Raw genomic sequence first — 27,322 nt, 5'->3', positions numbered from 1 at the left:
CCCTTAAATCAGTTAAATGTTCCATCCAACTTTGGTGAAAATATTTCTCTCTCACTGCTCGCTGTTTATTGGAAGTGAGGAGCTGCTTAAGAGAGATAAACTTTAAATGTTGTAAAAATTTCACATGACACATTGTAAGTGCTGATAATTTAACAGCTCTAAGGGGAGACAGTGAACAGATCCCTCAGAGATGAAACGTTTATCTGCATGTGTTTTGAGGCTTCACATGCAGTGTGAACTATTTGGCCATCTGCAAGTTGTGTGTGTGTGTACATGTAAAAAAGCAGCTTAGTTCACTGTTTTTCACCTATTTTAATAAGGCCCAGATGGCATCCAGCATTTGCCATACTTGAGAGGGCAGCTAAAGTTTTAAGCTAATTTTCTCTTCCTATAATTCACCCTGTCAGACGTTTTGTACCAAATTCAGCCAAATTCAGCTTCAGCTGGTGTTATGTAGGTCACTGGTTGACCACTAGTTTCCCTTTTAACACAAGACTGAATGTTTTCCTCTTTAGTACTTGATGAAATTTCATTGTGCCGATTGCCTTGGTCATATCACACTGAAAGGTCGATGGAAAACTGGAAACTAACAAGCCTAGCATCAGCCAAGTCGTCTTGGTTCACTCTCAGGATTTCAACAAGGATAGCCAGCCCAGGGAGTTTTGCGTTATTTCGTCTTGGACAGCAAGTCTGTTTTCGGAAATGTCTGACACATATTTTGCACGTGTGTACAAGAAAACTACTGCGGCGCCAAATGATAAAATGGTGCTGTGGAAACAGATCTGTACGGTAATCAAAGAAATCCACAGTGGCCTTAAAGCAAACCTAAAAGCACATGTGCATGTATTATCATACACATGCAAACACACTGTCCCAGCTCACTCAGAATTGGTGTGTCCCCAGTCCTAATAGCTTCAGCCAAAAGTAATGAAGTAAATTTATTGCCAGTCATGACCGATATGACAAGACATCCGACTGTTTCAGCCATCAGCGTAGAGATTTACCTTGGCCGGTGTGCTGTGTATTAACCATGTCCAAAAACACTCAAAACATTCCTCCTCTGAAATGTTGATAGTCTAGTATTTTTCACAGAGAATTCTTTCCATTGGGTTATCGATTTAAGGCACCCCTGGAGAGTTGTAAACTCTTTACGCCTTCATAGAATCAGATAAAATATCTTTTCCCTCAGTTTATATTAGTGTGGCTAAAGGTTTTTAAGAGCTTAGCAGGACATGTATTTTGTAGAAAATGCTTTCCAAGAGAACGATTAGCCTAGCTAACTTTTACTTTAAAATACTAACCTATTGTTTGAATAGCTGAATTCATCTTGTCTACATGCAATATGATTGCACAGGGTTTACAAATATCATAGTAACAAGTTATCAGCTAACTAGCTAACATAACAAGCTAACATTTACTCTTTCCAAATTAGACCCAGGTCGGAGGGAAGAAAACTACTGTCCTGCTTCCCAAGCTGACCCCTGACACTGAATACTCCATCGGCGTGGTGGCAGTCTACGCCAGAGGAGTCAGCAAGGATCTGAACGGTCTCGGAAAGACCAGTAAGTTGACCTCCACTGTGGGTGCTCCTGACAGATGAGTGAGAGCAGTGATTGCTATGACAAATGTATTCATTTGTTATGGGTTAATGTAATACATTACCAAAATTGTTACCCTTGCTAGTTGGCACCAGAAATACTCAGTTTTTCTGATGACTGATTGATATTTTATACCTTATTTTTTATGCGAATACATTTACCCAATGAAAATGCTGTTGTAATAATCAGGCAGCTTGCCCACAATATTGTTTTCAGTAAATGTTATTTGTTAACTTTCAGTCACAACGGTTCTTATAACATGCACAATATTTCTGCAGACAACCTTACAGATTAAATTGTAAATATTGATTGTTTTCTGAGTGTTTCCTTAAACTTCTGTTTAAATGTCAGGGAAATTATATATTTGGAATATCCCACTGTTATGGTATATGTGCAGTTTTAACTGTATTGTACCTTCATCTTACCTCAGAGCCTTTGGGTGGTGTTAGGAACCTGCAGGTCACTGACCCCACTACCAGCACCCTGAATGTCCAGTGGGAGCCTGCTGAGGGCAATGTGCGTCAGTACAGGATCTTCTATGTCCCTGCAGCTGGAGGAGAGGAGGAGATGGTACGTTGGAAAATAGTTCTCGAGCATTAGAGCACGAAGTTCCTCTCTTTATAATCACAACTAGGCCAGAGCACAACCTGATGTATGCCTTGTTACACTTCTATCCAGGTGCAGGTATCAGGCAGCACCTTCAACACTGTGCTGAAGAACCTGCAGTCTGATACTGTCTACACTGTATCTGTGGTGCCCGTCTACTCCGTTGGAGAGGGGCAACGCATGTCTGAGAATGGCAAAACATGTAAGCACTGCATGCATGTCATCATTGGTGTAGACGATTCATGCAGGGATGTTTAGAAGCGGTGGTGACATCTTTGGAAAACAGCTTTCAGCGTTTAGAATAACCCATACAGACTGAGGAGAGGACCTCTGAGAATGACACGGCTGTGGGATTTTTTTCCGCGGTCAGGAATCCATTCATGTCCATCCAGAATGAACTTACTGGCCTCAGTTGCTGGCTTGCTATAACAGTATGTCAGGAACCTTCAGTAAAGCAGCCAGTGATAATTCATGTGTTTCATCATCCAAATCTTTTCAAAAACCCATGAGCCAAGCCAAAACCGATCACATGCCATTTGATGCTCAAGAGGCGAGTTAATGCACCCGTAATTCACACCTCACATGTAAAAATGCAACATGAAACATGACAGTATTAAGCTCAGTCAGCTTAGTTCGAACTCCGTCAAAGAACAGAGACTTTCCAGTTTCTCCCACAACTTTAAACCACCAATCTCTGCTCTCAGTGAGTCAGCATTTTGCGGGGTGATTGCGTAGGAAGGAATTCCTCCGGGCTGGCAACATTATAATGGTGTCTCCTCTCTCTTTACCGTAATATTGTCCATTTATAGGTTGGAATGAAGGATAGTGGTCAGGATAATGGTGGGGCTGGGGAGTGGGGGAGGGGATGTATTGAGTAATTGGCTCCCCTTTGGGAAAAAGAAACAGAAGTGGGGTTGGAAATGAATAGAGAGCATTATATGTTTTATGGCTCTCAACTCATTTGGCTAAGGTCGTGCTCTATGCCTGCTACTGTTACCCCCATTTTCCCTTCTGTAGCCTTGTCCCTTCATGTTCTGTGGCTTTTTCCTAGACATGTTAACCAAACTCTAATACAGTATGTACAGTATATCAGTACCTCAAAAAATTCCCCCCTGTTTAGCTTCTGCTCTCACTATTTGAGCAAAGTACGCTCAGCACTGACTGTTAATTGTGCCTTAAAATTCAAAGCAGCTTTCTAGGCAACAGGCTTTGGTCTGTGAGACTTTTAAAGTACGGAAGCTCGCTCACTGTGCTTTGCCCACTGTGTTTTTCCCCTGCATTTATGGGGTTTTAATGGGGAGCAGCACAAAGCCTCGAAACATCTGCTTTGGTTTTTTAGAAGGCAAGCTTCACACAAGGCTGCTCATACACCTTGTATATCCTTTTCATTAACCTTTAGGGCACTGACAGGAAGTGTCCTGTTGATAGCACAATTGTTAAGTAATGTCTTTAAACTGGTCTGTGTTGGTTGCCTGGCAGCATCGTTTCCATTTATTGAAATGTTCTCATCAGTCTTTGGACTGTTCCGGCTGTCAACAAAACAAGTCTGCGCTGTTTTATGTTAAATGAGATGAGGGGGAATGACAGTACCACCAGTTAGGAAATTCACAAAGGTGTCCTTTAAACTGCAATAGAACAATAAAATAGTAGGAATACACTACCTGTATTATGGTTATTGTTCTTCTGTAATTAATGGTTTTATCCTCATTTACTGACTTCTGTATGATAACCTGACCTAAACAATCTATTATTTTGTGTCATCTGCCTTATCTCTCTATCCATCCTCCCTATCTGTACAAACCACTTGACTTCTTGGCCTTTCTCCTCATCCTGTCATCACTTTCTCCTTTGTCAAACCTTCCTCTCATCACTCTTTGTTACCTTTCACTTCCTTATCTCCCTTTCTTCCTCCTACCATCTAACTTTCCTGGCTCGGCAGTGGAGCGTAGCCCTGTCAGGAACATCCAGGTCTTCAACCCCACCACCAACACTCTGAATGTTCGCTGGGAGGCTGCCACAGGCCCAGTCCAGCAATACCGGGTGGTCTATGCTCCTGTGACTGGCGCCAGGCCCTCTGAGTCGGTGAGTTTCCATTCACTGTGTGGGAGGAAAGGTGGTATAGCACATATACTGTACATTGACAGAAAAAACATTTACATAGGTGCACAATGGCAACTATAAATACTTTTTTGTTGTTTTATCTCAGTAACCATCTCATTGGTAATGCCTTTAAAATCACACTGTACACACAAAAATACTGAGGGTTAAGAAAGAGAAGAAATCCAGCATGGGTGGAGGTGTGCGCACATGTGCCCAAGCAGCCACCAATTAAACCTTTTGAGCAGCATTTACAGTATACCATATGTCATCAGGAATTAACAGGCTCATCCTTAACTTTTAAAAGAAAACATTGGTCTGTTCACCAAATGGTCCATGTGAGCATGTTTGTATGGAGGCATGTGTGCAGTTATTTCCAGCTGAATTCTCTTCTATTACTTGGGATTTATATCTACAGTAGATTTCAACCACAACTTGGTTCATTAAAGCAGAAATTCTTAAACTGTAACTCCTGTTTTCTACACGATATGTGGCATGTGGCACCAGTGTGCCCACATCTTCACGTGTAAAGGATTACTGGGTTGCTTAAAGAATCCACAAGCACCTTTTGAAGTGTGAGTTGACATCGCTGTACCATTAGCTGTCTCCAGCATCTGCCAGAAAGATTGCACCACTAAAAACTGTTCCTTCAGTGGTACTCCAATAACATGGCCTTTGAAGAGCGAGGCATATTCCAGTTAATTGATAGAGAGGTGCCTTCATCCCCGTCTGTTAGCACATTCGTGGCAGGCTCAGGGCTTTTCCGTGGCCAGGTCCAATGATGTGCGTCAGCGGCAATGTGGTCTTTTTCAGCCAGCACCATCAAATTTAACACCAGCTGGAGATTTGTAGCACGATTTACCAGCTTTAGCAATGTCGCCTGTGATATTATTTTTATTCTGAGACTCTCAAGCACCCCAGTAAATCTTCGAGCAGGAGAGATGGGGGCAGACAGCTAGTGACGCAATCAAAATAGAACAAAAGTGAACAATGGGACATTGTTGTTGCGTTTAACAAATGACACGAAGACATAGTAAGCAGTTTTACCAACCCCTTTGCTGGTCTAACAGTCACATGAGGTTGTTTCTTACACACAACCCCCCACTGTTATACCTCCCCCTTCTTCACTCAGAGGTTATCACCTGGTCCAACCATAGCCCCTATGTAATCAGATGTCGTTGCAGGGTTAAACAGCGGTGCTGGCTGTCAAACATCAAAGCGTTATTTGGCTCTTCCTTTCACTTAGTGCTGACAGCAAGGGGCTGTTGAGCGAAAGGAGGTGTTAGAGGGAGTGTACAAAACAAGCAGCTGTCAGAGCAGAGGAAAGGTCTATGTATGTGTATGCATTAGGCAAGGGGATCTGTATCATGTCTGTGCATCCCTACACTGTTTTTTCTTTCTTTAGAAAATAAACACATTTAATATAATCTTTGACTGATCAGTTTAGGACCTAAGTCTGTTGCTGTTGCAACACATGTTGCTCTGAATCTTTTCTGTTGACATCTGACATATTTCGGTGTGTCTCTATGCAGGTTCTGGTACCAGGAGCCACCACCACGGCCTTGCTGCAGCAGCTGCTCCCAAACACTGATTACAATGTTGGAGTGGTTGCCCTGTATAGTGACGGCGAAGGACCAGCCATCAGTGACGCCGGAAAGACATGTAAGAACATGGGCAGGAGTGTAAAAGAATCCGCTTTTCAGTGATTAACAATTGGCAGAAACGTAAAACTGCATAGACATAGAGATATTGGGAACGTACAGCACAAACTAACACTCTTTTCCTCGTGTTTCCTTGCTCAGTGCCCCGTAGTGGCCCGAGAAACATGCGTGTGTATGACCCCACCACCAGTACTCTCTCTGTGAGCTGGGAACATGCCGAAGGTCCCGTCATGCAGTACCGCATCACCTATGCCCAGACCACAGGAGACCCCATCGAGGAATATGTAAGCACACATAATTCCACTGTTGCTGTTATTAAACATTTTTTATACACTCTTTTTAGAGTGACAATTAAGAGATAATCAAACTCTCATTTATCTGAGTTATAAATACACATTTTCCCCTGAAAATATGCTCTTGATTTGTTCTTTTATTAACCCTGATTCTTCATGTGGCATGTCTCATGTTTCATAGACTACAGTACCAGGGAACATAAACAATGTGGTCCTGCAAAACCTGGATCCAGACACTCCTTATAATATCAAAGTGACTGCCATCTATCCTGATGGACCAGGAGGAGAGCTGGAAGGACCCGGACGCACAGGTATGAACTACCTGTGTCACTTTGAACTGATGCAGAGATCGTTTAAGGACATGAACTGAGCATATTGACCGACACGTATTAAGGCTATCATGCAGTACAGCACACACACACATGATGTCTGGTGTGTGTGGAATCCACCGACGACGATCTGAATAGAATGATCATTGATAAAAGTAGAATAAGTGGAATTCTTGACTTTTTACGAGGGCCAAGAGCACCAATAACCTTTGCCAGAGAATTATGAACTGGCTGTTCTCCAGTGAGGGAGCTCTCATGCTTGCAGGGCTGGCCCTTGTTTTGCGTAATTTTCAAACAAAAGAAACCCTATTACATATCGTAATTCCAATCCTCTCCTTGAGGCAGCTGAATTTTCTTTTCAAATTTCTCTGATGTGGTTGAAATAATTATCCTCTCAATGATGCGTTGATGTTTTCCTCATAATTCAGAAGCCATAATAATCCATAATACAGCAATTACCCTGCTGACAGGTCACCCGAAATAAATACACCGAAATATTCCATGTAATTGCAATGAACTGAAGCCTGTGTTGACAGCTGTGCTTTCTTGTTTCCAACAGTGGGTATGCTTGGCCCCAGGAACCTCCGTGTTTCTGATGAGTGGTACACCCGCTTCAGGGTGTCCTGGGACCCCGCCCCCTCCAGGGTTAACGGATACAAGCTCATCTACCAGCCTGAGGGTATGGATGTTGTTATGAAGATTAAACAATCTGGTTCAAAAGTATACTTCATCTATTAACATTCATAAAATCTCATTTCAGGCTCTGATGAGCCCACGGAGGTGCTTGTTGGAGACGTGACCTCCCACCAACTGCATAACCTGAAACCTGGAACCACCTACGACCTGCAGGTGCTGGCACTGTACAACACAGGCGTCAGTGCACCTCTGGACGGACAAGGCACCACACGTGAGTTAATGATGCAGTTATTTATCGTTTGACAGGTTTAAGTGCACATAAATATGATGAATGTGTCTAGTCTAGTGTCTAGTGTTGACTGCCAAGCCATAGGTGTGAAAGAAGAGAAATAAAACTAATAAAAATAATTCTTCCCTTTAGTGTACCTGAATGTGACGGACCTGAACACCTACAATGTTGGCTACGACTCCTTCTGCATCCGATGGGCCCCTCACAGAGCAGCCACCTCCTACAGACTCAAAGTCAATCCTTTTGACAGTAAGTGCTTCACCCAGTTGCACACTATAAAGACCGAGTTGAATTAGACATTGAATTTGTTTGGTAACTGCAACCTTAATCGGTCTAATCTGGATTCTCTTCTCGTCCAGCCTCCAAGAGTGGCGCTCAGGAGATTACTGTCAGAGGCTCGGAGAGTAATTACTGCTTCGATGGCTTGACCCCTGACACTCTCTACAACACCACAGTGTTCGCCCAAACCCCCAACCTGGAGGGACCTGGAGTCAGCGTGAAGGAGAGGACATGTACGATAACATCCTCTATGCCAGTTTAATGCTATTTTATGACAGGACAGTGCTCCCACACATCAGTAAACACTACTAGAGCCTTCCAATTTCTTTTACGTTACAAGAATATGTCCGACCACTATATATACACTCTCAATACTTTCTGTTGTGTCTTGCAGTGGTCAAACCCACCGAAGTGCCAACTGAGCCTCCCACCCCTCCTGCTCCGGCAACAGTCCCCCCTGCATTGGATGGTGAGGAGAGCTTTGACATTTGTGTCCTAAAAGAGTCATTCTTAAATGCTTTACATTAACATCTTGTTCCTGCACTACAGTGTGCAAAGGTGCCAAAGCAGACCTGGTCTTCCTCATCGATGGCTCCTGGAGTATTGGAGATGAGAGCTTCAACAAGGTCATCCAGTTTGTCAGGAGCATGACTGGAGCCTTTGAAGTCATCAGCCCTAAGGGCATGCAGGTAAGCATAAACCTTTCTCAACCCTAAGAAATGTTTTGAATAACTGGTTTGCTATGTCTACATGTGTTTGATTATATATTATTTGTTCTCTTTGAACAGGTTTCATTCGTGCAGTTCAGTGATGACGCCAAGACTGAGTTCAAGCTGAACACCTATCATGACAAGGGAATAGTGATTTCAGCTTTGCAGACTGTGCGCTACAGAGGAGGCAACACTAAGACAGGTACAGCACAGAAAAAAGCAAAGTGGCATCTTAACAAATTGTTCTAAAGAAGATGAATTGTTCAGATTCGATGTTGTCTGTCCTCTCTCCTTCATGCAGGTGTTGCTTTGAAGCACGTCTATGAGAAGGTCTTCACCTCAGACAGTGGCATGAGGAGAAACGTGCCAAAGGTGCTGGTGGTGGTCACTGATGGACGCTCCCAGGACGACGTGAAGAAGAGTGCAGAGAAACTGCAGCATTCCGGTATGTGTGGCATTATTAATCATTCCCAGGTGCGTTTTGGTGTGTGTTTTATGTACAATGCATAATGTATGTCACATATCTGTTTCAATTTATCCGAATTTCCTGATAGCTTCCATACTCCGATTTGCTTCATCGAAGTATGGAAGCCAAAATCTACGGCTGATTTAATAAATCCCTTCAGCGATGAAACTGCTTGTGGTTACTGGAAGCTTAACAATGGTCTTTGTTTTTTGCGTGTGTGTTTTGCCCCCACAGGCTACAGTGTGTTTGTCGTTGGAGTGGCTGATGTTGACATGACAGAGCTGAGACTTATCGGCAGCAAGCCCAGCGAGAGACATGTGTTTGTGGTAGACGACTATGACGCTTTCGCCAAGATCCAGGACAACCTTATCACCTTCATCTGTGAAACGGCCACCTCCAGTACGACATTAATATATAATTAAAATGCCATCTGAGTTTAGTTTCTGCATTGCGAAAGGAAATCTTTGACTTTACTTGTGTAATTACTATTGTGGTTGATTAGTGCACCTGCAGAAGTAAGCCGCACATTTAACTGATCTACTGGCACAAAATCTATAAACAGACATGAATCACTTTCTTTAAACCTCAGTCTGTTTTTCCAGCCCTCTAAACCTTTGTGTTCTGTTTCAGCTTGCCCTCTGATCTACATCAATGGGTTCACAACGCCAGGTAAGCATCACCATACATCATACCCATTGACTAATATCCCACAGAGGTTGTTGGCTTTACCAAAATGCTATTATGCTCTGGTATAAGAAGGTTTTGCTATTTCTATTTCCTTGCACTCAACATGGCTCCTGTTTCCATTCCTTCCCAGGCTTCAGGATGCTGGAGGCTTTCAACATCACCGACCGGACCTTTGCTGGCATGAACGGCGTGTCCATGGAGCCAGGCTCCTTCAACAGCTACATCGCCTACAGGCTGCACAAGGATTCCTTCCTAAATCAGCCCACCAAGTAAGGACAGAGTCTAATTAGTACTTGTGTGAGTGTGAGTCTCACTATGTGCATATTCCCAGCCTGCTGGCCTTTACCGTCTGTGCACTATAATCCTGCCCAGCTCAAAGTCATTAATCATAATGATGTTCAGTAGCCTCTGTACTCACAGGAGTTTCCCTGGTGTCCTCTGGCAACACACCTACAGCCTTATTTGTTGTTGCAGCTTTTGGATTATGAGGTGCTAAATAGAAAACTTATTTACAAAGTTCCTGGACCAGGCCCTCCTCCCACCTATGTCCTACTGGGAAACAACAATCACCCCGGGGTCAACAGCTTTGTCTCTTTATTGGGCCTTGTTTAAGTGGTGTTAGGGAAATTGCAGAGCTGCTGGAGTATCCAAACCTCTTCAGCATACTTTGTTAATATGTTTATAATGACGCATAGTTTGTGTGCGTGGGCGCAGCCATTGAGTTAATGTGCACAAATGGAAACACTTTGAACTTCAGCAAAAGAGAGGGGACAGAAAATACTTTCAATATGTGGGCAATTTCTGCAAGGCCAAAGGGAGAACTGGCAATCATTAACAGGTCCTGCAGCCTATGTGATAGTCTCACTGCTGGTGTAATGAGCGCACAGGTCTGACTCATCAATATCTCACTAACAGGGAGATCCATCCAGACGGTCTTCCCCCATCCTACACCATCATCCTGCTCTTCCGCCTGCTACCCGACACGCCATCCGAACCTTTTGATATCTGGCAGATTGCCGACAAAAACAACAACCCCGAGGTCGGGGTCACCGTCAACCGTAAGCCTCTCATCCTGTTTTAGCCCTCAGCTGGAGGGGGAAGCTGCTGTATCTGACCCAACATATACACAGCTGTACACTCTTCATTAACAACTTAAGCTGCTTTCTTACTTTCTTAGCTAAACTACAGACAGCCAGAACTAATTGATCATTGTCAGACATGGTAGGTCATTGGAACCATATTGAAATAACTTGCTTTTTTATTCTCTCATAGAAAGAAAGCCTTCATTTTTAAATAAGTATCTTTTACAAATGTGTGCGAACACACGTGCATGCAAATAATTATGATCATGGACCTAATCCACCCTAGGTTTTTCTCTGTCCCTCTAGTTCCCCGACAACCATGTGTTCTCTATAGTCCTGTCTGTGCTTTGCGTGCCACCACATCGTAACACACTGTCAGGGATTCATCAGAGGCCCTTCTCTTTTCAGCTTCCAGCAAGACAATCACGTTCTACAACAAGGACACCCGAGGAGAGATCCAGAGAGCCACGTTTAACGAGGAGAAAGTGAAGCGGGTTTTCCATGGCAGCTTCCACAAGGTAAACACAATGCATGATACTTATACTTTGTGCACCACATAATGATATTATTATTATTGTATGCAGAATATTGTTTTCATTCTCTTCACCCCCTCTCACATGTATTGTTTTAAAAGATTTCATATGTTTCTAGGAGACATTTATGCTTCACTTGAGTTGGCTGAATCGCCTTAAAGCCAATGTCATATTACCTGCTATCAATCTTAGAGTGCTGGTCTGCTGTCAAAGTGGTCTTTAGGCCTTTTTTTATGATTTGACATTAAGTTTTGTTTTTATAGACCATGGGCAGTTAATATGATAAATGGGTCGTGGAGGCTATAAATATGTTTAAAGAGAGGTTGGAGGGAAACTCTGATACCTCAGTGTGGCAGCGTAATGTGAAAACTGTTACAGTTTACCATGGAGGTCTGACCACATCAAGACTGGAGAATATCCTGGTAGTTGTTAAGTGAATTCCAAACCAGTCTGCTCCTAACTGCAGGACCAGTCAGGCGACTGGATCGATTTTTATTTGGGTTTGGTTGAGTTGGGTTTGAAAATGACTGAAGGCATGTCAAAAGTAGATCATAAAGGATGCAATTTTTTTAAATTAAATAAGCAGATTTTTTTTTTTTTTTAAAGCAGTTCTCAGGCAATTTAGTATTTCAGTTGTGAGGCACAACTGAAGCCAAGACATCAGACTTTTAGTACCTAGAATGGGTCAGTCTCCAAAAGTAATGGATCCTACATTTCCCATAATGCAACTCAATAGCATCTTTTGTCAGACTTCATTGGCCTGGTCAAAGCCTGTGTCACACAGCAGTTTATCATAGAAACTTTATGTGAAATTTAAAGTCTCAAGCTCATTAATGATGTTCTTTGACTTGACAAAACTGCCATTGTTGTTTTCAAATGAACAGTTTCTTCTCCCTCTGGTCGTCACATCTAAACCATTGAGTTAGGGTAGCTGCTGTCTCTAGATGCCAGAAGTTCCTCACAGGAGTCTGATTAGTTCAACGCCTGTGGATTTAGCCACAAGCACATGGCTTGAAGCCTGGCAAGATGGATTTGTGAGATTACATGATCAATTGATCTTGCAAATCCAGCTGCCTCGCAACATAATAACATTGCTTGATTGCCCCTTAAAACCTTTTGCCCAAGCTCCAGTAACATAAGGTACAGTACATGGCTGTATGATGGTTTAAAGATCCTCTCCACACATGTATTGAGGCATACAAAAATCAGATTAAATTCCTTAAAATGGACCAAGATTGGCTTCTAGACTATCTGTGATGTCACAAAACACGCTCGTAGGTCTGCGTCTTAGAATCAGATTTAATTGAGCACAGAGAAAATGTACGCTTTCAGCGAAGAAATTTAAAAACAGCCTTCTAGTGTTAAACTCTGCACATCATTCTACACAGTGAAGCTTAAACATTCAGCTGTGGGAACAAGAAGAAAAACACATTTTTGATTGGAGGGGGACTTTAAGGACACTCAGTAGTTGTGTAAGCAAGGATACACATTATTGGTGGAAAAATTGCAAGTTTTGCAAGCAATGCATTAAAAGTTTGAGTCCAGATGTTTCTAACTCATACATTTCGCTGACTGTGAAACTGATCCGTGCCATTCCACCCTGTCTTTCACGCAAGAAATTAATATTGAGCTCCCTAAGGGGCGTGCTTATTGGAAGGTTGATTAACATCAACTACTCTTCAAACAGTCTTTCAAAACCTCTCTCATCTAACTTGAAATAACCACCCACAGTGGTATACTTGTTTTGCAAACTGTCTTTCTCTCTGCAGTGGTTTAACCACCACATTAGGCCCACATGCCAAGCTTACAACTGCAATGAACAGCAATTGTGTTGTATGGATTCTCTTGGGGCCACAGCAAGGGAGGTAAAAAGAGACATCAGCTGCCTTTGAGTCCAACTCAAAGCAGCAGTGGAGATAAAACATACACTGTTATGTTCCATCACAGTAGGGTGTAGAGACTAGAACAATGAGGGACAGTATATTTTTCATACTGACCTGGAATGACTTAAGATGGGAGATTCATCACTGGAGGAAAAACGACTGGTTCCAATGTACTTAAAGTCACGTCCAATTGCATTTGAGTATTAGACAGAGTGCCCCTTATTTAGAACACAGGTTTTTCCCCCTAGTTCTAAGGTAATCAAAATGAAAGACCCTTTTTAATGGACCAGCGTCTTATCCGACATCAAAGATCGCCCACTTCCTGATATTACAGCTTTACAGTTTTCATCAGTACAGTTAGGGACTGATGAGAGCGATATATTGGCTCACAGATCAGAACGTTTTGCAAATGGCTTTTCAGTTTGACCATTTAGCATCTACATGACTAATTGTAGGGTAACTGCATGAATGAATAGGACTCTGGAAAATGTTGGGTCAGGACTGGATGCGAATGACATCACTCCTGGCCTAGTTGGACAGCGGTCTGAACTGCGTGTGTGTGTTCTCTGCGTCCGTGGCCGCAGTGGAGACTGTAGTCTGACTGTACATTAAGTAGCCGGTTTGTGGTGCAGTAGCTGTCATTCCATGAGCTGGTGAATCTGCAGCGGTCTACCTAGCTGCTTATTTGCTGGTCTGCTGAGTAAGTGCCACTGACGACTGCTGCGGTGGTGTGTGTTTACATGTTGTCAGTGGTTTCCCAACACTTTGTCTGCAGCTTTTACGGTGTGACCTCAGTGTGTGTGAGTCCGTGCTGAAAGTGACCGTGAGGGTTGTTGCAAATGGCAGTCCGTGTGTGAAGATAAACAAAGCGGAACCCAATAAAATCACAGGTTTTTTCTCAACAAAATTGAAGTTCAGAGAATTTTTTTTCTTTAGCGATGAATCTGCAGATTATCTCGTCAATTAACTGACAAATTCTTTGTTCTACAAAAATTTCTAAATTTGTACAATGCTTTTAATTTGTTAATTTCATTGAGAATTTCCGTCAGAAGCATCACAAACCTACGTCTACCCAACCAGTGTGTGAAATGCAAGTTGCGTGCCACAGTGCTGGGTCAGAGCTTTGGCTTTTCTCCTCAGGCTAGTCAATAAAGAGTTACCCAGGCTGGAGAGGTCATGGTCTACCACTAGTTGAACATGTGGGAAAGCTCTCAGAGATGACTTAAGCAGATGCTAGCCACTCACTAGCCCACCAGGGAATCCCCCTCACACACTCGAAGGGTGGGAGTCCGCAGGGGGAACTTTCCCGCTAACTTAAGTGAAGAAGACATTTTCCATGAGTCGTCATGACTTGAGCGTGTAAGTTGTGCAGTCATTGAAGAGTGCACTGCAAAGACACAAAGCTCAGTGTTTTATGAGAAGTCTTGAATCCAGTACTTCAAACTTTCCTTTCAGGGACTTTGTTGGGAGGGTTGTGCCAAAATATGCATGCGCTAATTAAGACAGAGAGGAAGGTTTATGCCAAGTTGTCCACTGACTGCACTCATTTCTGACAACTTTCTTTTAGAGATGAGGTATCGTCTTTCTGCTACCTGGACAAGAAGCCTTGACCCCTAAAAACCACACTAGAAATACAGGAAATTAAGTATTAAATTCTCTTCCTAAAGAAATCACAGTGCCTTGTCTGTTCTGGGAGCTTCCCAGCTACACTGATCGTGATCAGTCAAAGCACTGTTTGCATTGAATGAAACACCAATCCAATGGAGATCTATACTGATTATGTATTTCCCTTTACTCTCAATAAAAGTAAACTTTGATGCATTTTCATTGAGAAGACTCACCTGCTTATTAGTGCGTGAGTAAGATCAATAACAGGATTATGAAAACAAAGGAACAGACAGGACAGAGCCAAGAACAATAAAATCTAATCTGATAGAAATCATGGAAGTTTGTCAAGAGTATTGAGGCGGGGACGGTGTCAGCTTGAAATCGTACCATATGCACCAGCGTTGACGCAGGGGAACACAGTAAAACCCTCTGTGTTAACAATTGATGAACGAAAAGTATTCTTCTGTCAACACAACGCTGCAGAACAGCCAGATCACTTAGCAGCAAATACCATCCACTGAGGCAGCAGAAAGCAACTTTTTCTGAGGCTTAACTTTCCAGTTACAACAGTGTTTTTATTATGTTTACTTACTGGTCAGTGAGGTAATATATACATGCTCATTATTTGCCATCCCAGTATATCATCCAAAGCTGTTTTGGTAAGCCCTCAGGAGCATCATGGTGTAATATACCCATGGCAGGATCCTGGGATAAACGACACCCCTCTCTCTTTGCGGTCCACCAGATAGTTTGTTCTGTTGCCAAGGAAGTCAACTGTAATTTTGTGATTGGTCGCCAAGAACCATGGGCTTGGTCTGTGGTTGGTACGGCTTTGTAGAGAGAAATGGTAGCTCGCTTTTCCTGACAGAAAGAAGGCTTGTCTGACTGTTGAGCAGGGGAAAATTTGCAACTGAGAGGGGAAAGTATGGAAAGTGTAGGACTTTTGATGGCACGCCGCAAATGATATTGGTTCAAGATGTGGAGTGGGGTTCTCTGGACAGGAAGTTTCAAAATCTGGCACTTTGTCATTCTGTGTTGTTATACAATCACTGACTACAGCATTAAAGCTCTATGGGAATGCCAGGCATTGTGTATTTTCTTTTTGTATGATCCATCCATCTATAGAGGCATCGAACAGCAGCCCCATGCCAACCACTCTGGGGTAATATCAGAATCTATAATTAACATCTTCAGCAAAGACTGAACAATTTCCTGAATCTAGCAATTATATGGATTACAGTATCAGCTCATCTATAAGCTTCAGACAATACACTTAAAGACAGTTCACTGAGGTTGTTCCCAGCTTTATGTTTGCACTTAAAGAATTTCCCTTCTCATTAAAAGGGCGATCATGCCACTTCCAAACAGGAACGAATGCCAAACCAAGTTTTTATAAGCTCCAGTGCTCTTAGTAGTCTCAGCCAAGTAATCGTGTTGCAACCAAGCTGGCAGCTGTGAAGTATTGAGAAGACAAGAATGTTCTGTTTAATTGTGCCCTCTGCCCATCCCCTGCAGCTCCACATCACCATCTCTCCAGAAAAAGTCAAGCTCAACGTAGACTGCCAAGAGGTGGCAGAGAAGCCCATCAAGGAGGCCAACAACATCACACTGGATGGCCATGAAGTTCTTGGCAAGATGGTCAAGTCTGGAGGCGGAAGGAGGCAGTCTGCAACAGTGAGTGAAAAAGAAAGCTTTTGCGTTTTAAAAAAAAAAAAATTTGGAGGAGATCTCACCATTTTCCAATAAATCAATATCCAAAACCTCTTGTGTGTAAATGCACAATTAAGTTTTAAGTGCTCCCAGCAACTGCTGGAGGGATGAAAGCCTGCAGCTTTGTATTTCTCTGAGGCACTCATTGTTGTCTGTTTTCAACAGTGTTCATTTTCATCACAAATTAATTTTTTTACACCCCACCATCTTTTTTTCCCCCTTCTTCTGTTGTGTAGTTCCAGCTCCAGATGTTCGATATTATCTGCAGCTTGAGTTGGATCAGCAGAGACAGATGCTGCGACCTGCCCTCCACAGTAAGAACAAGTGTCATTTTAAGAAACATTTTATAACAAAGTCAAGACAGAAGGCCTTCTATAGGTGCAGGAGGGATATTTTAGCAGTTTTATTATATTTATTTTTATGTACATATCCGATTAAATGCATTTGTAGTTGAATCAGATCATTCATCTTGAACTTTGTTGGTACTTCTTGAGGGAACCATTGCCATGGTTTTTACTGTATATACTCTAAGAATGTATACATTCTCATGTATGCTGGTATGTAGTTATTAGGTTGATAACCAGATTGCAGTCTAAAAAGAAAGTGCCTGTGCTGAACTGTATAGAACCTTGTATCCTGTGTAATTTAGCTAATCGCACTGTTGCCAGTATGATCGTCCAATTACATGAAAACAAGTGCTCCTTCAGATCGCGAAGCAGGCAGTAAATCTCATTTATTTTGATACAGTTTAACTACCGGATGCATGCACATTTATCCAATTATGAGTAATTCATCTATAATTTGCATCTAATATAAATACATCAAGTCAATGACTGCAGTGCATGTAACTCATTTTGTCAGAGACTCATTCCCAAATATGTCACTGAGCATCTACTCTTAAAGCGCCACACCAACTCTCTCTGATTTTAGTCAAAGTTCAGCATCTTGCAGGGTGTATAAACTGGTGTCTGTCCTGCTTAAACTCTCTCTATATATACTCTATAACGCTTTGCCAGGATACTGTCACAAAATGACATCAAGGATTTTATTTTTTTTACCCCTCGCATTCTGTGCCAAGACATGGTCTCAATTATCAGTGGGTGGGTGTGAAATGGACTAAAGGGAATTATTATGCAAAGTGTTTATTTCTCTTTTCTAATCTCTATTTCTTCTGAATTCCTCTCCAGAGAGATGAGGCCAAGTGTCCGTCCCTTCCCCATTCTTGCACATGCACACAGGACAGCATCGGCCCTCAGGGACCTCCTGGACCTTCGGTAAAGACACCATCAATCTTCCTTTTAACGGATAAAATATTTTTCTCAGAAGTCAAACATGCTGTGATGATGATGACAAAGCCATGCTTTTAATGACTGTACGGCTATAATGAGCCGCTTCGCATTTGCCTGCTATACAGTTTGAACTTAAGTCAATGGAGGATGTCCTTCACATCAGGAGCAGTATTTTCTTTTTCTTCGGAAAGAGCAGTTGAGGATGAGACCAGTGGCACGCAATGAAATGTGGGCTTGGGGAGAAGTGTCAAAAGATAAATGCCTGTCGGAAAAACAGCAGTAAAGAGGTCTTGAGCAGAAGTCTGGAATATGTGTGTTTGGTAACCTCGCTAAGCCCCGGTGAGGATTTCGTAGGGCTTGGGGTTTTAGGACTTTTGGAATCTGCTCCTGTTGTTACACTCACTCTGCGTTTCTGGCTCCTTGCTTTTCCAGGGAGGCCCAGGCTCTAAGGGACCACGAGGAGATAGAGGAGAAAATGGCAACCCTGTGAGTAACTCCTTACATCACTTTGAGGACAATGAATTTGTAACTGTATTAACTGTAACTTAAGTATCAGGTAAAGTATCAGTAAATTGAACTGTTCATAGTGAATGAAGCTCAATAATGCTAAATCCACACATGATAATCTCACTGCCATTGTGCTCCTGAAGCTGCTCCGCTACAGCCTTACATTAGCTTGCACCATCAGACAAAGCAAATTGCACACATCTGAAATCAGTTACTGACTGTATATTTTTCCTCAGCTTGATTTAAAGCAGGCCTGTGTCAAGTTCCATTTACTGTTAATGTTCATTGTCTGTCTCTGTCTCTCTAAGTCTTTTGTGTGAGTATGGCTATGAAACATCTTTATTTTTTGTCTGGGTGATGCTGTAGGGTCCAATGGGTCCACGTGGTGATTCAGGACTCCCAGGCTCAATGGGACCACCGGGTCCACAGGGCCCTAACGGACTGTCTCTACCTGGCGAGCCTGTAAGTTAATCCTACGCTACAAAAGTCTAAAGTATCAGTAGTAGATGGGGTTTAATGTATAAGACAGACGCTATCACTTATGATTATAGTGCTCGTGTTGATATGAATGTGCAGTTTATGTGAAAATTGCTGCAGATACACCAGCGAATAGGATTTACAGTGAAAGTCAAAACATTTAAAACTCCCCCTGCTTCCTCACGCCAGGCAGCTCGACAGCTTCTTTATTTTTCTTACCTGCAGATGTTCTTATCAAAACATGGAATCAATCACAATTACGGACAAAAAAGGATTAAACAAACCCCTTTTCTTCCTCCTTTTCTTCTACATTCAGGGTCGCCCAGGACCAAAGGGAGATCGTGGAGACCCGGGCCTGTCTGGATTGCAAGTGAGCACTCCCCTCTCATTTTGTGGTTTATGAACAGGAAGCGGGAGACTATCCATAGAGAGCGCCGCTGCTACTGGATTCAGTCCACATGGCGAGATAGAAACCACACTCAGAGTGGGAGGTTTACCATGCCATCCTTAGGGAGACCCACACTCTCGAATGCGCATGTTGATTGACAAACAGTAGAAGGCCAGTGATGCAGTTAAATTATAATGGAGCGCAGACTCGTGTTACCAAAGAGGAAATAGGGAATGGAACATGTTCCCTACCTAGACTTGTAATTGAAGATGATCATGACATATAGTCCCGCTGAAGCTAGAGCATCCTTGACTTGTAGTAGATGTCTTTCTGGGGACTTATTGGAAAACCTGACTTTCCATACAGTAACATTAGTAGTTAGGGTTAGAGTCAGATTATTCATATCACTGCTTTGTCAAGTCAGCAGCAGATTTGAGTTCAGCCTAAACCCACTTCACATTACAGGGGGACTTTTTGGGCATTTTTGAGTGGGCTGATATTACATAGCCACCTCTTGGCCAAGCAACCGTTCATTCATCCAGCTGAGGTCATTCAGCCAACTCCCACCATTCAACCGGAGAGGAACATCACCACTGGTTATTCTAGCCTCTGAATAAGTGAATGCAGACATGGGAGAAGTCCTATTCTCTGATCTTCAGAGCGTATTGGCAACATTGTCTCGTTGTTTTTACACAATAACGCTTATTGTAACAGCACTGTCTATGCAGATGTCTAGTAGACATCATGTGTCAACACACAGAGGGAAATTGTTCCAAATTTTAGTAATGAGATGATATATTATCTTTGGCAAAATAACTGGGAAACTTTTTTTTTTCTGTAGTTCAACAGAGTCTTTAGGGAGCTGTATAAATGTGTTGTTCCTGTTCATTAGCATTTGATTGAGTGTGTCTGCTTTTTTCCCAGGGTTCTCCAGGGTCACGTGGTCCTCTGGGCCCAGTTGGACCAAGCGGAGCACGGGTAAGATCTGCCTCCAGGCCTGCATAGTGTACACACTGTGTTCAAAGCCCACGAATGGATCCAACACTTAGTTAAGCTAATGTTTTACATGCGATCCCCCACTAAGCTCAGCGGATACAGAAGGACTGTCTAGTTTTTGCATGTTCTCACTTGCGTCAGCCAGAAGAAGTGAGCCACCACTCATAAATGTAATTTAAAAAGACGGACTCAAGGCTGAAACCAATATAAAGCCATGACACTGATGTATTGCATGAAGGGGGTCCCCAGTGTGTTGTAACCCACGTGTGATTATATGTTGTTTCTACATAGGGGCCACCAGGAAAGGAGGGACCATCTGGACCCAGAGGCCCACCAGGGCCAATGGTGAGTGTGTGTGTGTGTGCTTGTCTCCATGTCTTTGTGTTGTGCAGTTCAGGGCCAAATAAATATTCCTAAGAGCATGCTTTATTTCCTGATATATCTGCAACAATTACTCCTCTGGCTCCACAGTTGCACTCTGCTGGAACAGCACATAAAAAAGCAGACTGTAGTCTGTAGGCCCAGGATGATACATGCATCACGTTTTCTTCTTCTGTGGTTTGAGGAGGTCTGAATCTACTCAATCCAGCCATCGGCGTGCCAGTATAAAATTTACTCGACTATAGCATCCTGAGTGCTCCAAGACTCATTAGCAGTGCCTGGTGGCTAATGTGTGTGTGTGTGTGTGTGTGTGTGTGTGTGTGTGTGTGTGTGTGTGTGTGTGTGTGTGTGTGTGTGTGTGTGTGTGTGTGTGTGTATGTGTGTATGTGTACATCCTGGCCTTGTTGGCTGGTGTGCATGTGTGTTTCCATCATCCACTCTTTAGTGTTCTTGGCAGCTTGTGCCACATGCCCCCCCACTGCAGATGTCAAAGCATATATCTAAACTTAAAGCTTACACAACCGTTAAAAGGGAACAGGAGTTAAATGTCGCAATTATGTTTATTGTGCAGTGATTTAAGGTAAACACTTCTCTTTTGTTTTTTGTTTTTTCAGGGAAGCCCTGGAAACCCAGGTGTACCAGGAATTACTGGAAAGCCAGGGAAACCAGGAGATACAGGAAGCCCAGTATGTGCTGAATAACAAGACACAAATATGGTCACATAACAATATTTATTGGAGGTTGAGATTGTTCTAACACTGTTCTTCTTGTTAACAGGGATCTGTTGGCCTTAAAGGAGAGAAAGGAGAGAGGGTATGTGTTTTGTTTGATTGAATCACCGTACACCAGTAATAAGACATCATCAATGTGAAAATCAATCTCTTCATGTCCATGTCTTTGTTTTCCAGGGAGACTTTGCATCCCAGAACATGATGCGCTCCATCGCCAGACAAGTCTGTGAACAGCTCGTGAACAGTGAGAAAAACCTTTCTAAATCTTTACGGAAGTTTAAAGTCGTTAAAGCGTAAATATAATCCAAATCTGACTGATTTTATTCTTCTCTTGCAGATCAGATGAGCAGAATTGACATGATGCTCAACCAGATTCCTTCTGGATATCGCAGCAACTCTCCAGGACCACCGGGTCCTCCAGGCCCTCCTGGCAACTCAGGATCCCGCGGAGAGCCTGGACAGCCTGGTCGCACCGGTTTCCCTGGAACCCCAGGTCAACCTGGAAATCAAGGAGAAAGAGGTAACTTCTTTTATAAATGTTTTGGATTGTTATACAGCAGAGAGCTGGGGAATAAAAAGTAAAGGAAGAGAAATGAGTGAATTTAGGTCTTGGTGGTATGGACTGTATAGATTCTAATGTTGGTCCACCACGAGTGGAATTACAACATAACTGCATTGCTTATGTGGTTTACGCATGATTTAAGTTAGCATTGCAAAATATTATCGCTCTTCCTGTGTTTCATTCACGCCTTTTATAGTTTTACTCATTTCCTGGTACTGGTGTTTTCTCCAAAGCATGCTTTGTTGGTGTGAAAGTAATTTTAACTTGTTCCTGTGGTTTATGTAGGTTTGCCAGGAGAGAAGGGGGAGAGAGGATCTCCAGGAACTGGTATCAGAGGACAAAGAGGCGCAAATGGGCCACAAGGTAACATTTTCATGGGTGATCCAGCCCATATTTTTGCATGAACACTATTATCTAGCAGCTGCAGACAGTCTGCAGGCCTCCCACCACTCTCTTAAAACATACTTACACTGTAACAAAGTTTGAAGATTGACCCTTTTTACATAGGTGACGATTCGGCTTGGTTACTTCCCCCGCTGCTGTTTTGTCTGTGAAACAATGCTCTCCCATCCTGTGTTTGTATGTTATATACAGAATGTCAAGACGGAATAACAGGCTGTGTAAAAGAGGCTCATGACAGCTTTTTAATTTCTTTTTTTTTTTCTGGACCTTGGGAGGACACAGAGTACTCCCTTTAGTCCAATTAAAACAACACATTCCAGCCAGAGGCCAAAATTTACCTACAGTATATGTGTCTCAGTCACCTTCGTTTGGCCAGCTGCACTGCATAAATTCTTTGGAGGGACCCCAAACATATTCCCAATTCTTTCCTTTCTTAAAGATTTATGTCTTGTGTATATTGAGCTTCTCCAAACACTGCACACATCAGAAATGTAATACAGTGAATGGAAGGTATTTATATCCGTCATTATGGAGAGAATTTCTGTGTCTGGAGTTTAAACAATCAATCAGTTTCCAGTCAAGCCCATGATCCGTCTTTTTTAAAATATTTATTAAAAAATGAATTGGGCAGATTTGTCAGTTTGAAATATGCTTTAACCTTTCCTTAGTTACGATTAACATGCAATTTGTTTCTCTAAAAAAACTGACCACTTCTGAACATTTCCTTTCCCTGGGGAAGCTTTTGCAAAACAGAAGGAACCTATTGATGTCTACCCCACAACACCAAACACTGACATGACTGTTTCTGTGAATGAAGTGAGAAACAACTGCATATTAGTCGGAGGAAGTCCACTCTGATGACTCACTACTGTGTGTGTGTGTGTGTGCATGGTATGTGTGTGAGTGTGTGGGAGAATCAGATTGTTGTTCAATGAGCTTTCTTTGGTGGCTTCATTGACGACACATGGGCTCACTTAAGGGAGAGAAAAAGAAAGAGGGGGAAATTCCATCCTGAGTTTTTAGCGTCTAGACGGTTGGGGTCGGGGGGGTAACTCCACACAGACTTTTTTTTTTCTTGGTCAAGCTTTTTAATTGAGCCATTGAAAAATGTAAATTACAGTGCAGCACTGCACCCCGTGGTAGCCCCACCATTTTCACTTAAGATTTACGGGTGATGTCAGTGGGTTTTTGTGCTGAGCTATAAAGACTTTTCAAACTGGTTTTACTCACCTTCTCTCCCCCCCATTTGCAGGACCACCAGGAGAGTCAAGAACGGGACCCCCTGGTCCTTCTGGCTCCGCTGGATCTCGCGGCCCTCCAGGTCGTCAGGGTACCCCAGGGGTGAGGGGACCACCAGGACCCCCTGGATATTGCGACTCCTCTCAGTGTGTTGGCATTCCTTACAATGGACAAGGATACACAGGTACACTCAACACAGTTTAGTTCCTGCATGGTACTTCATTAGATAAAAGACTAAGTGTATGCAGACTAATTTCATTCGCAACTTAGTGCACTACTACTTTCTATGATAATGTATGGAGATATGAATGTAAGTGCTCCAGAGTATTGATCTTTGAATAGGAAGCTGTTATAACTTATTTCTATTAGAAGTTCAACTGACTGTTCGCTAAGCCCCTGCTCACCGCCGCTACATCTATCAAGCTTTTTTTTCCCACATAGAACGTTTACAGCTTGGCGGTAATCTTTGGAACAATAGCTCTTTGATATCATACAGAGGAAGACAAAGGAAGGCTCTGTATTCCTAGCCTGCGACTTTTTTCCTGACTGAAACTAACTGTCGCTAGCAGATTTTATCAGCTGTCAAATAGTTAGTTAGTTCTAGTATCAAAAGTACAATAGGAAGTAATAGGAAAAATGTAAGATCAGACTTGTAGCCTACTTTAATGCTTAGCTTACAATCTTGGACACAGGTTTACGATTAATTAATTCTCATTTTCAAACTGTTTAAATTTAACAATAAAAGAGAAAAGTCCTTTAGAATGAGGAATGGCTGAAACACCATGCTAGCTAGAGTATTTGGAGCGTAAACGTCCCCAAATAACATAGCGACTAGGAAAGAGCTGCTAATGTTAGCCTTAACTGTTAATAGTAACATTGCAGATTGGCTTTGAACACCGGGAAAATACTTCACATGTTTTTTTAAAACCTTCAGTCAGCTACCCAATATCCACGAGTATGGATATTTACTCGAGTGATACTCATACTTATCAAAAGTACTTTATCTGTACCAGATACTGGTTTCAGCCAAGTACTTGCTCAGACCTAATAAACACCCTGTTTAATTTATTGCTTACCCTTTTTCTCTCTCATATTTTTGTTTTTGGCAAGTCCAGAAAAGACAAAATATCAAAATAAGCTTGGCACGGATGCCATGCTTAGCTACAGTCACTGTTCAGGGGAGGGGTTCAGCAAACAGTCAGTTGGGATTCATGATTTTTCAATACCTCCATACATTTGATGTACAATTTTAAAGCTGGCATGTAAAGCATTCTAGCTATTGGTGAATGATGACTTGCATTAAATCATATAAGATGCTTATAACTTTATTCCACAGCGAAAACTCACACCCTCTTTGAACTATTTTCAGGTTTGGCATAGTAAACGTTCTAAGTCGCCTGTGCCGCTTACACTTTGAAGTCCTGTTTCTGAGATGTTTGCCCATTTGCTATGGGGCATGTAAGGATAATCACCATGGACATAAATTGAACACTAAAAACAAACATTACGAAAGCCATAAAACAGAGCGGAGCGGACTGGCACTAACATCATCTCACAGCTACAAGCTACAGTGATGGCAACCTGCTGGCCTGTTTGCATCTTGAACCACAAACCGTTGGGAAAAAAAAACAAAAAAACAGAGACTGAGCATTTCTACGAAGGAAGGAGCATGTACAAATACCACCCCAAACAGCTACTAACAAAGAGGATTTCATAACTGAAAGCAATGTTAATGTAGAGGTGATGTGTGTAAATAAAACTAATTTTTGTGCCTTGTAAATGATTGTATGAACCAGGACATGTCACTAAAAATCCTGTTAACATCTGTAGAGCTTGTGCCTCATAACCCTCTGCTTACTTACCACCAGCATAACCTCTGTTTACGACGCCTTAAGTGCCTTAAACAGCTCTGGTCCAAACTGAAGCATGTTCCATTTGTACTTTTAATCATCATGTTCTTTGTGTACGTTGACCATCTCAGTGCTAAATGTTGCTCTCCTGCCATTTCCATGTGTCCTTTGTAGTATGAGCTGGTTATTTTACTACATCTTATTATCCAATAGCTTGATGGATTTTTATTGTAAATGTCATCCAAGCATTTGAAACAGTTTTTTTTTTTACTTAGCTTTTTGGTACTTTTTGGAAACAATAGTTTGACACCGGGAATTTTTTAGGAATTCCATAGTGCAATATAATTTAAATTGTGCATGTGAAGAGTTACAGAAGGAGCCCTTTTTTTGATTGGCCATCCCAAATATTTTTCTAGCACCCCGCTACCAGCCTGAACCTGAGGTAGTGCCTATACCTGCGGAGCCCGCTGGAGAGTTTGAGACAATACAATCACCCGGTTACTCACGAAACCAACGAGGAAAGAGATCACTACCACGGGACAATACACAAACACTAGCATCATAGCTGCAGCAAGGAGTTCTCAGAAAGTGTAATATTGAAAAAACTTACATGATCACTTATGTGAGGATGAAGTGATTTTCAGAGCAAATCTAGTACTATATGGGTTTGATACCCCTGGCTATATTGAACATATATTTTTTTCTTTACATGAGAAAGTTTAGCAAGATGAATACAAACCTACATGTTCATTCATTACAAACCTGTGTGCTTGCTAAGTGTCCCCTTTAAGTGTCTGCTTGTAATATAACTGCAAGTGTTTATCGGACTCCAACGTGTAATGCACTAATCATGTGAAAACCAGCAGAAAGTATGTCGAAGGAAGTACAGTATGTATGTTTTTGAACACTTTTTGTCAAAACTTCAGTATGTAAAGCTGTTTCAGATACTCCCTCGGTTAAAAAAAAGACAATTAATTTGATCTCCAAAGATTTGTTCATTGTGATGTTTTGTCAGGCCTGTAAACCAAATGATAATTTACCTATTGTAACAAACCAAACTTGTTTTTTTTTTTCTTTTGTTTTGTACCAAAGGTGGAATTGCATGTTTGTGTTGTATATTTACTGAGGAAGTCAGAATATAGTTGTTGTTTTCTATCTATGCAGTTTGGATTTGGTTGCAAGTCTATGGACATAGAATTGCTTTTCTCATGTTTTAACTGCCCATTTTTGTGAATTCCACACAGCCTTATTTTCTTATTTATTTCTGAAACAGAAGAGGCATTTTTCAATAAAACTACTGAAAATGTAGCATTTGTTTTCGCTCTCAAGTCATTTTTGTCTTTTAATTCCCACAACATCTATACATCATATACACAACCTAAGATCTGGGCTCACAAATCGGAGGTCAGATCCTCAGCTGCTGTCTCCTGGCTCCGCAACATGCAACCATTTCCCGTTTTGCTGATTTGATCTTGAGTGACAAAGCTGGTTCGTCCCAATATTCAACCATGAGAAATATGCCTTGAAGTTTGAACCCCTTATTTATTTTGACAGCTTAAGATATTGTGTCCAGAATGTCAGTTCATGTCAGGGCAACAAGAGGAGAAAGGCTAGAGTGTAAAAACAAACGTGAACTGCTCCACAGCCTCTTACATGCGCCCAGTTGGCTTTTGTTGTGTCAGGTTGTAGTGATTATAGATTTCCATGAGGAAACAGTGCAAATAAGACTGGAAAAACTCACTGATTTTCACCCATAAAGCATATCTAACAGTGAAATAAGAGATGTATGAGGTAAGGAACAACTCACGCTATTTCTGTTTATCGTGATGAAGGGAAAGCGTGTCTGTGGAGGAGGTTCTGCACAAATGCCAGAGATAACGACTGGGGGGGCTGAGGTATTGAGGTCGGGGAACAGCACCACAGGAAGACATGGGAAAAATCCTTAATGGAAACCCTTTTGTTTGTTACTCTCATTTTCCAAAGCTCCCCCTAGCAATTTATAATGCACCTTTTCAAACACCCTTCAATTAGTC

General features: G+C 42.1%; 1 protein-coding gene across 1 annotated transcript in view; it reads left to right on the top strand.

Annotated features, from left to right (window-relative positions):
• LOC141011010 (collagen alpha-1(XII) chain-like) overlaps positions 1-26,563 on the top strand; it is a 57,133-nt gene extending 30,570 nt beyond the window's left edge. The window contains exons 31-65 of the mRNA XM_073484199.1: positions 1,433-1,562; positions 2,029-2,168; positions 2,277-2,406; positions 4,144-4,286; positions 5,834-5,963; positions 6,104-6,246; positions 6,437-6,566; positions 7,144-7,263; positions 7,345-7,491; positions 7,642-7,762; positions 7,879-8,021; positions 8,183-8,257; positions 8,338-8,477; positions 8,577-8,700; positions 8,800-8,943; positions 9,199-9,363; positions 9,595-9,633; positions 9,782-9,920; positions 10,567-10,709; positions 11,142-11,251; positions 16,273-16,431; positions 16,704-16,781; positions 17,655-17,741; positions 18,189-18,242; positions 18,630-18,725; positions 19,057-19,110; positions 20,053-20,106; positions 20,416-20,469; positions 21,120-21,191; positions 21,283-21,318; positions 21,414-21,480; positions 21,574-21,756; positions 22,084-22,161; positions 23,453-23,623; positions 25,706-26,563. Coding sequence (XP_073340300.1) covers positions 1,433-1,562; positions 2,029-2,168; positions 2,277-2,406; positions 4,144-4,286; positions 5,834-5,963; positions 6,104-6,246; positions 6,437-6,566; positions 7,144-7,263; positions 7,345-7,491; positions 7,642-7,762; positions 7,879-8,021; positions 8,183-8,257; positions 8,338-8,477; positions 8,577-8,700; positions 8,800-8,943; positions 9,199-9,363; positions 9,595-9,633; positions 9,782-9,920; positions 10,567-10,709; positions 11,142-11,251; positions 16,273-16,431; positions 16,704-16,781; positions 17,655-17,741; positions 18,189-18,242; positions 18,630-18,725; positions 19,057-19,110; positions 20,053-20,106; positions 20,416-20,469; positions 21,120-21,191; positions 21,283-21,318; positions 21,414-21,480; positions 21,574-21,756; positions 22,084-22,161; positions 23,453-23,623; positions 25,706-25,854 — 3,948 coding nt within the window. The 3' untranslated portion in view covers positions 25,855-26,563. The remainder of the gene's footprint in view (positions 1-1,432; positions 1,563-2,028; positions 2,169-2,276; positions 2,407-4,143; positions 4,287-5,833; positions 5,964-6,103; positions 6,247-6,436; positions 6,567-7,143; positions 7,264-7,344; positions 7,492-7,641; positions 7,763-7,878; positions 8,022-8,182; positions 8,258-8,337; positions 8,478-8,576; positions 8,701-8,799; positions 8,944-9,198; positions 9,364-9,594; positions 9,634-9,781; positions 9,921-10,566; positions 10,710-11,141; positions 11,252-16,272; positions 16,432-16,703; positions 16,782-17,654; positions 17,742-18,188; positions 18,243-18,629; positions 18,726-19,056; positions 19,111-20,052; positions 20,107-20,415; positions 20,470-21,119; positions 21,192-21,282; positions 21,319-21,413; positions 21,481-21,573; positions 21,757-22,083; positions 22,162-23,452; positions 23,624-25,705) is intronic.
• Positions 26,564-27,322: the final 759 nt, after the last annotated feature.

The sequence above is a fragment of the Pagrus major genome, chromosome 16 (assembly GCF_040436345.1).
Source record: "Pagrus major chromosome 16, Pma_NU_1.0".
Taxonomy (NCBI): Eukaryota; Metazoa; Chordata; class Actinopteri; order Spariformes; family Sparidae; genus Pagrus; species Pagrus major.
Note: the sequence above shows the minus strand (reverse complement) of the source record. Positions and strands in the feature narration are given on the sequence as shown.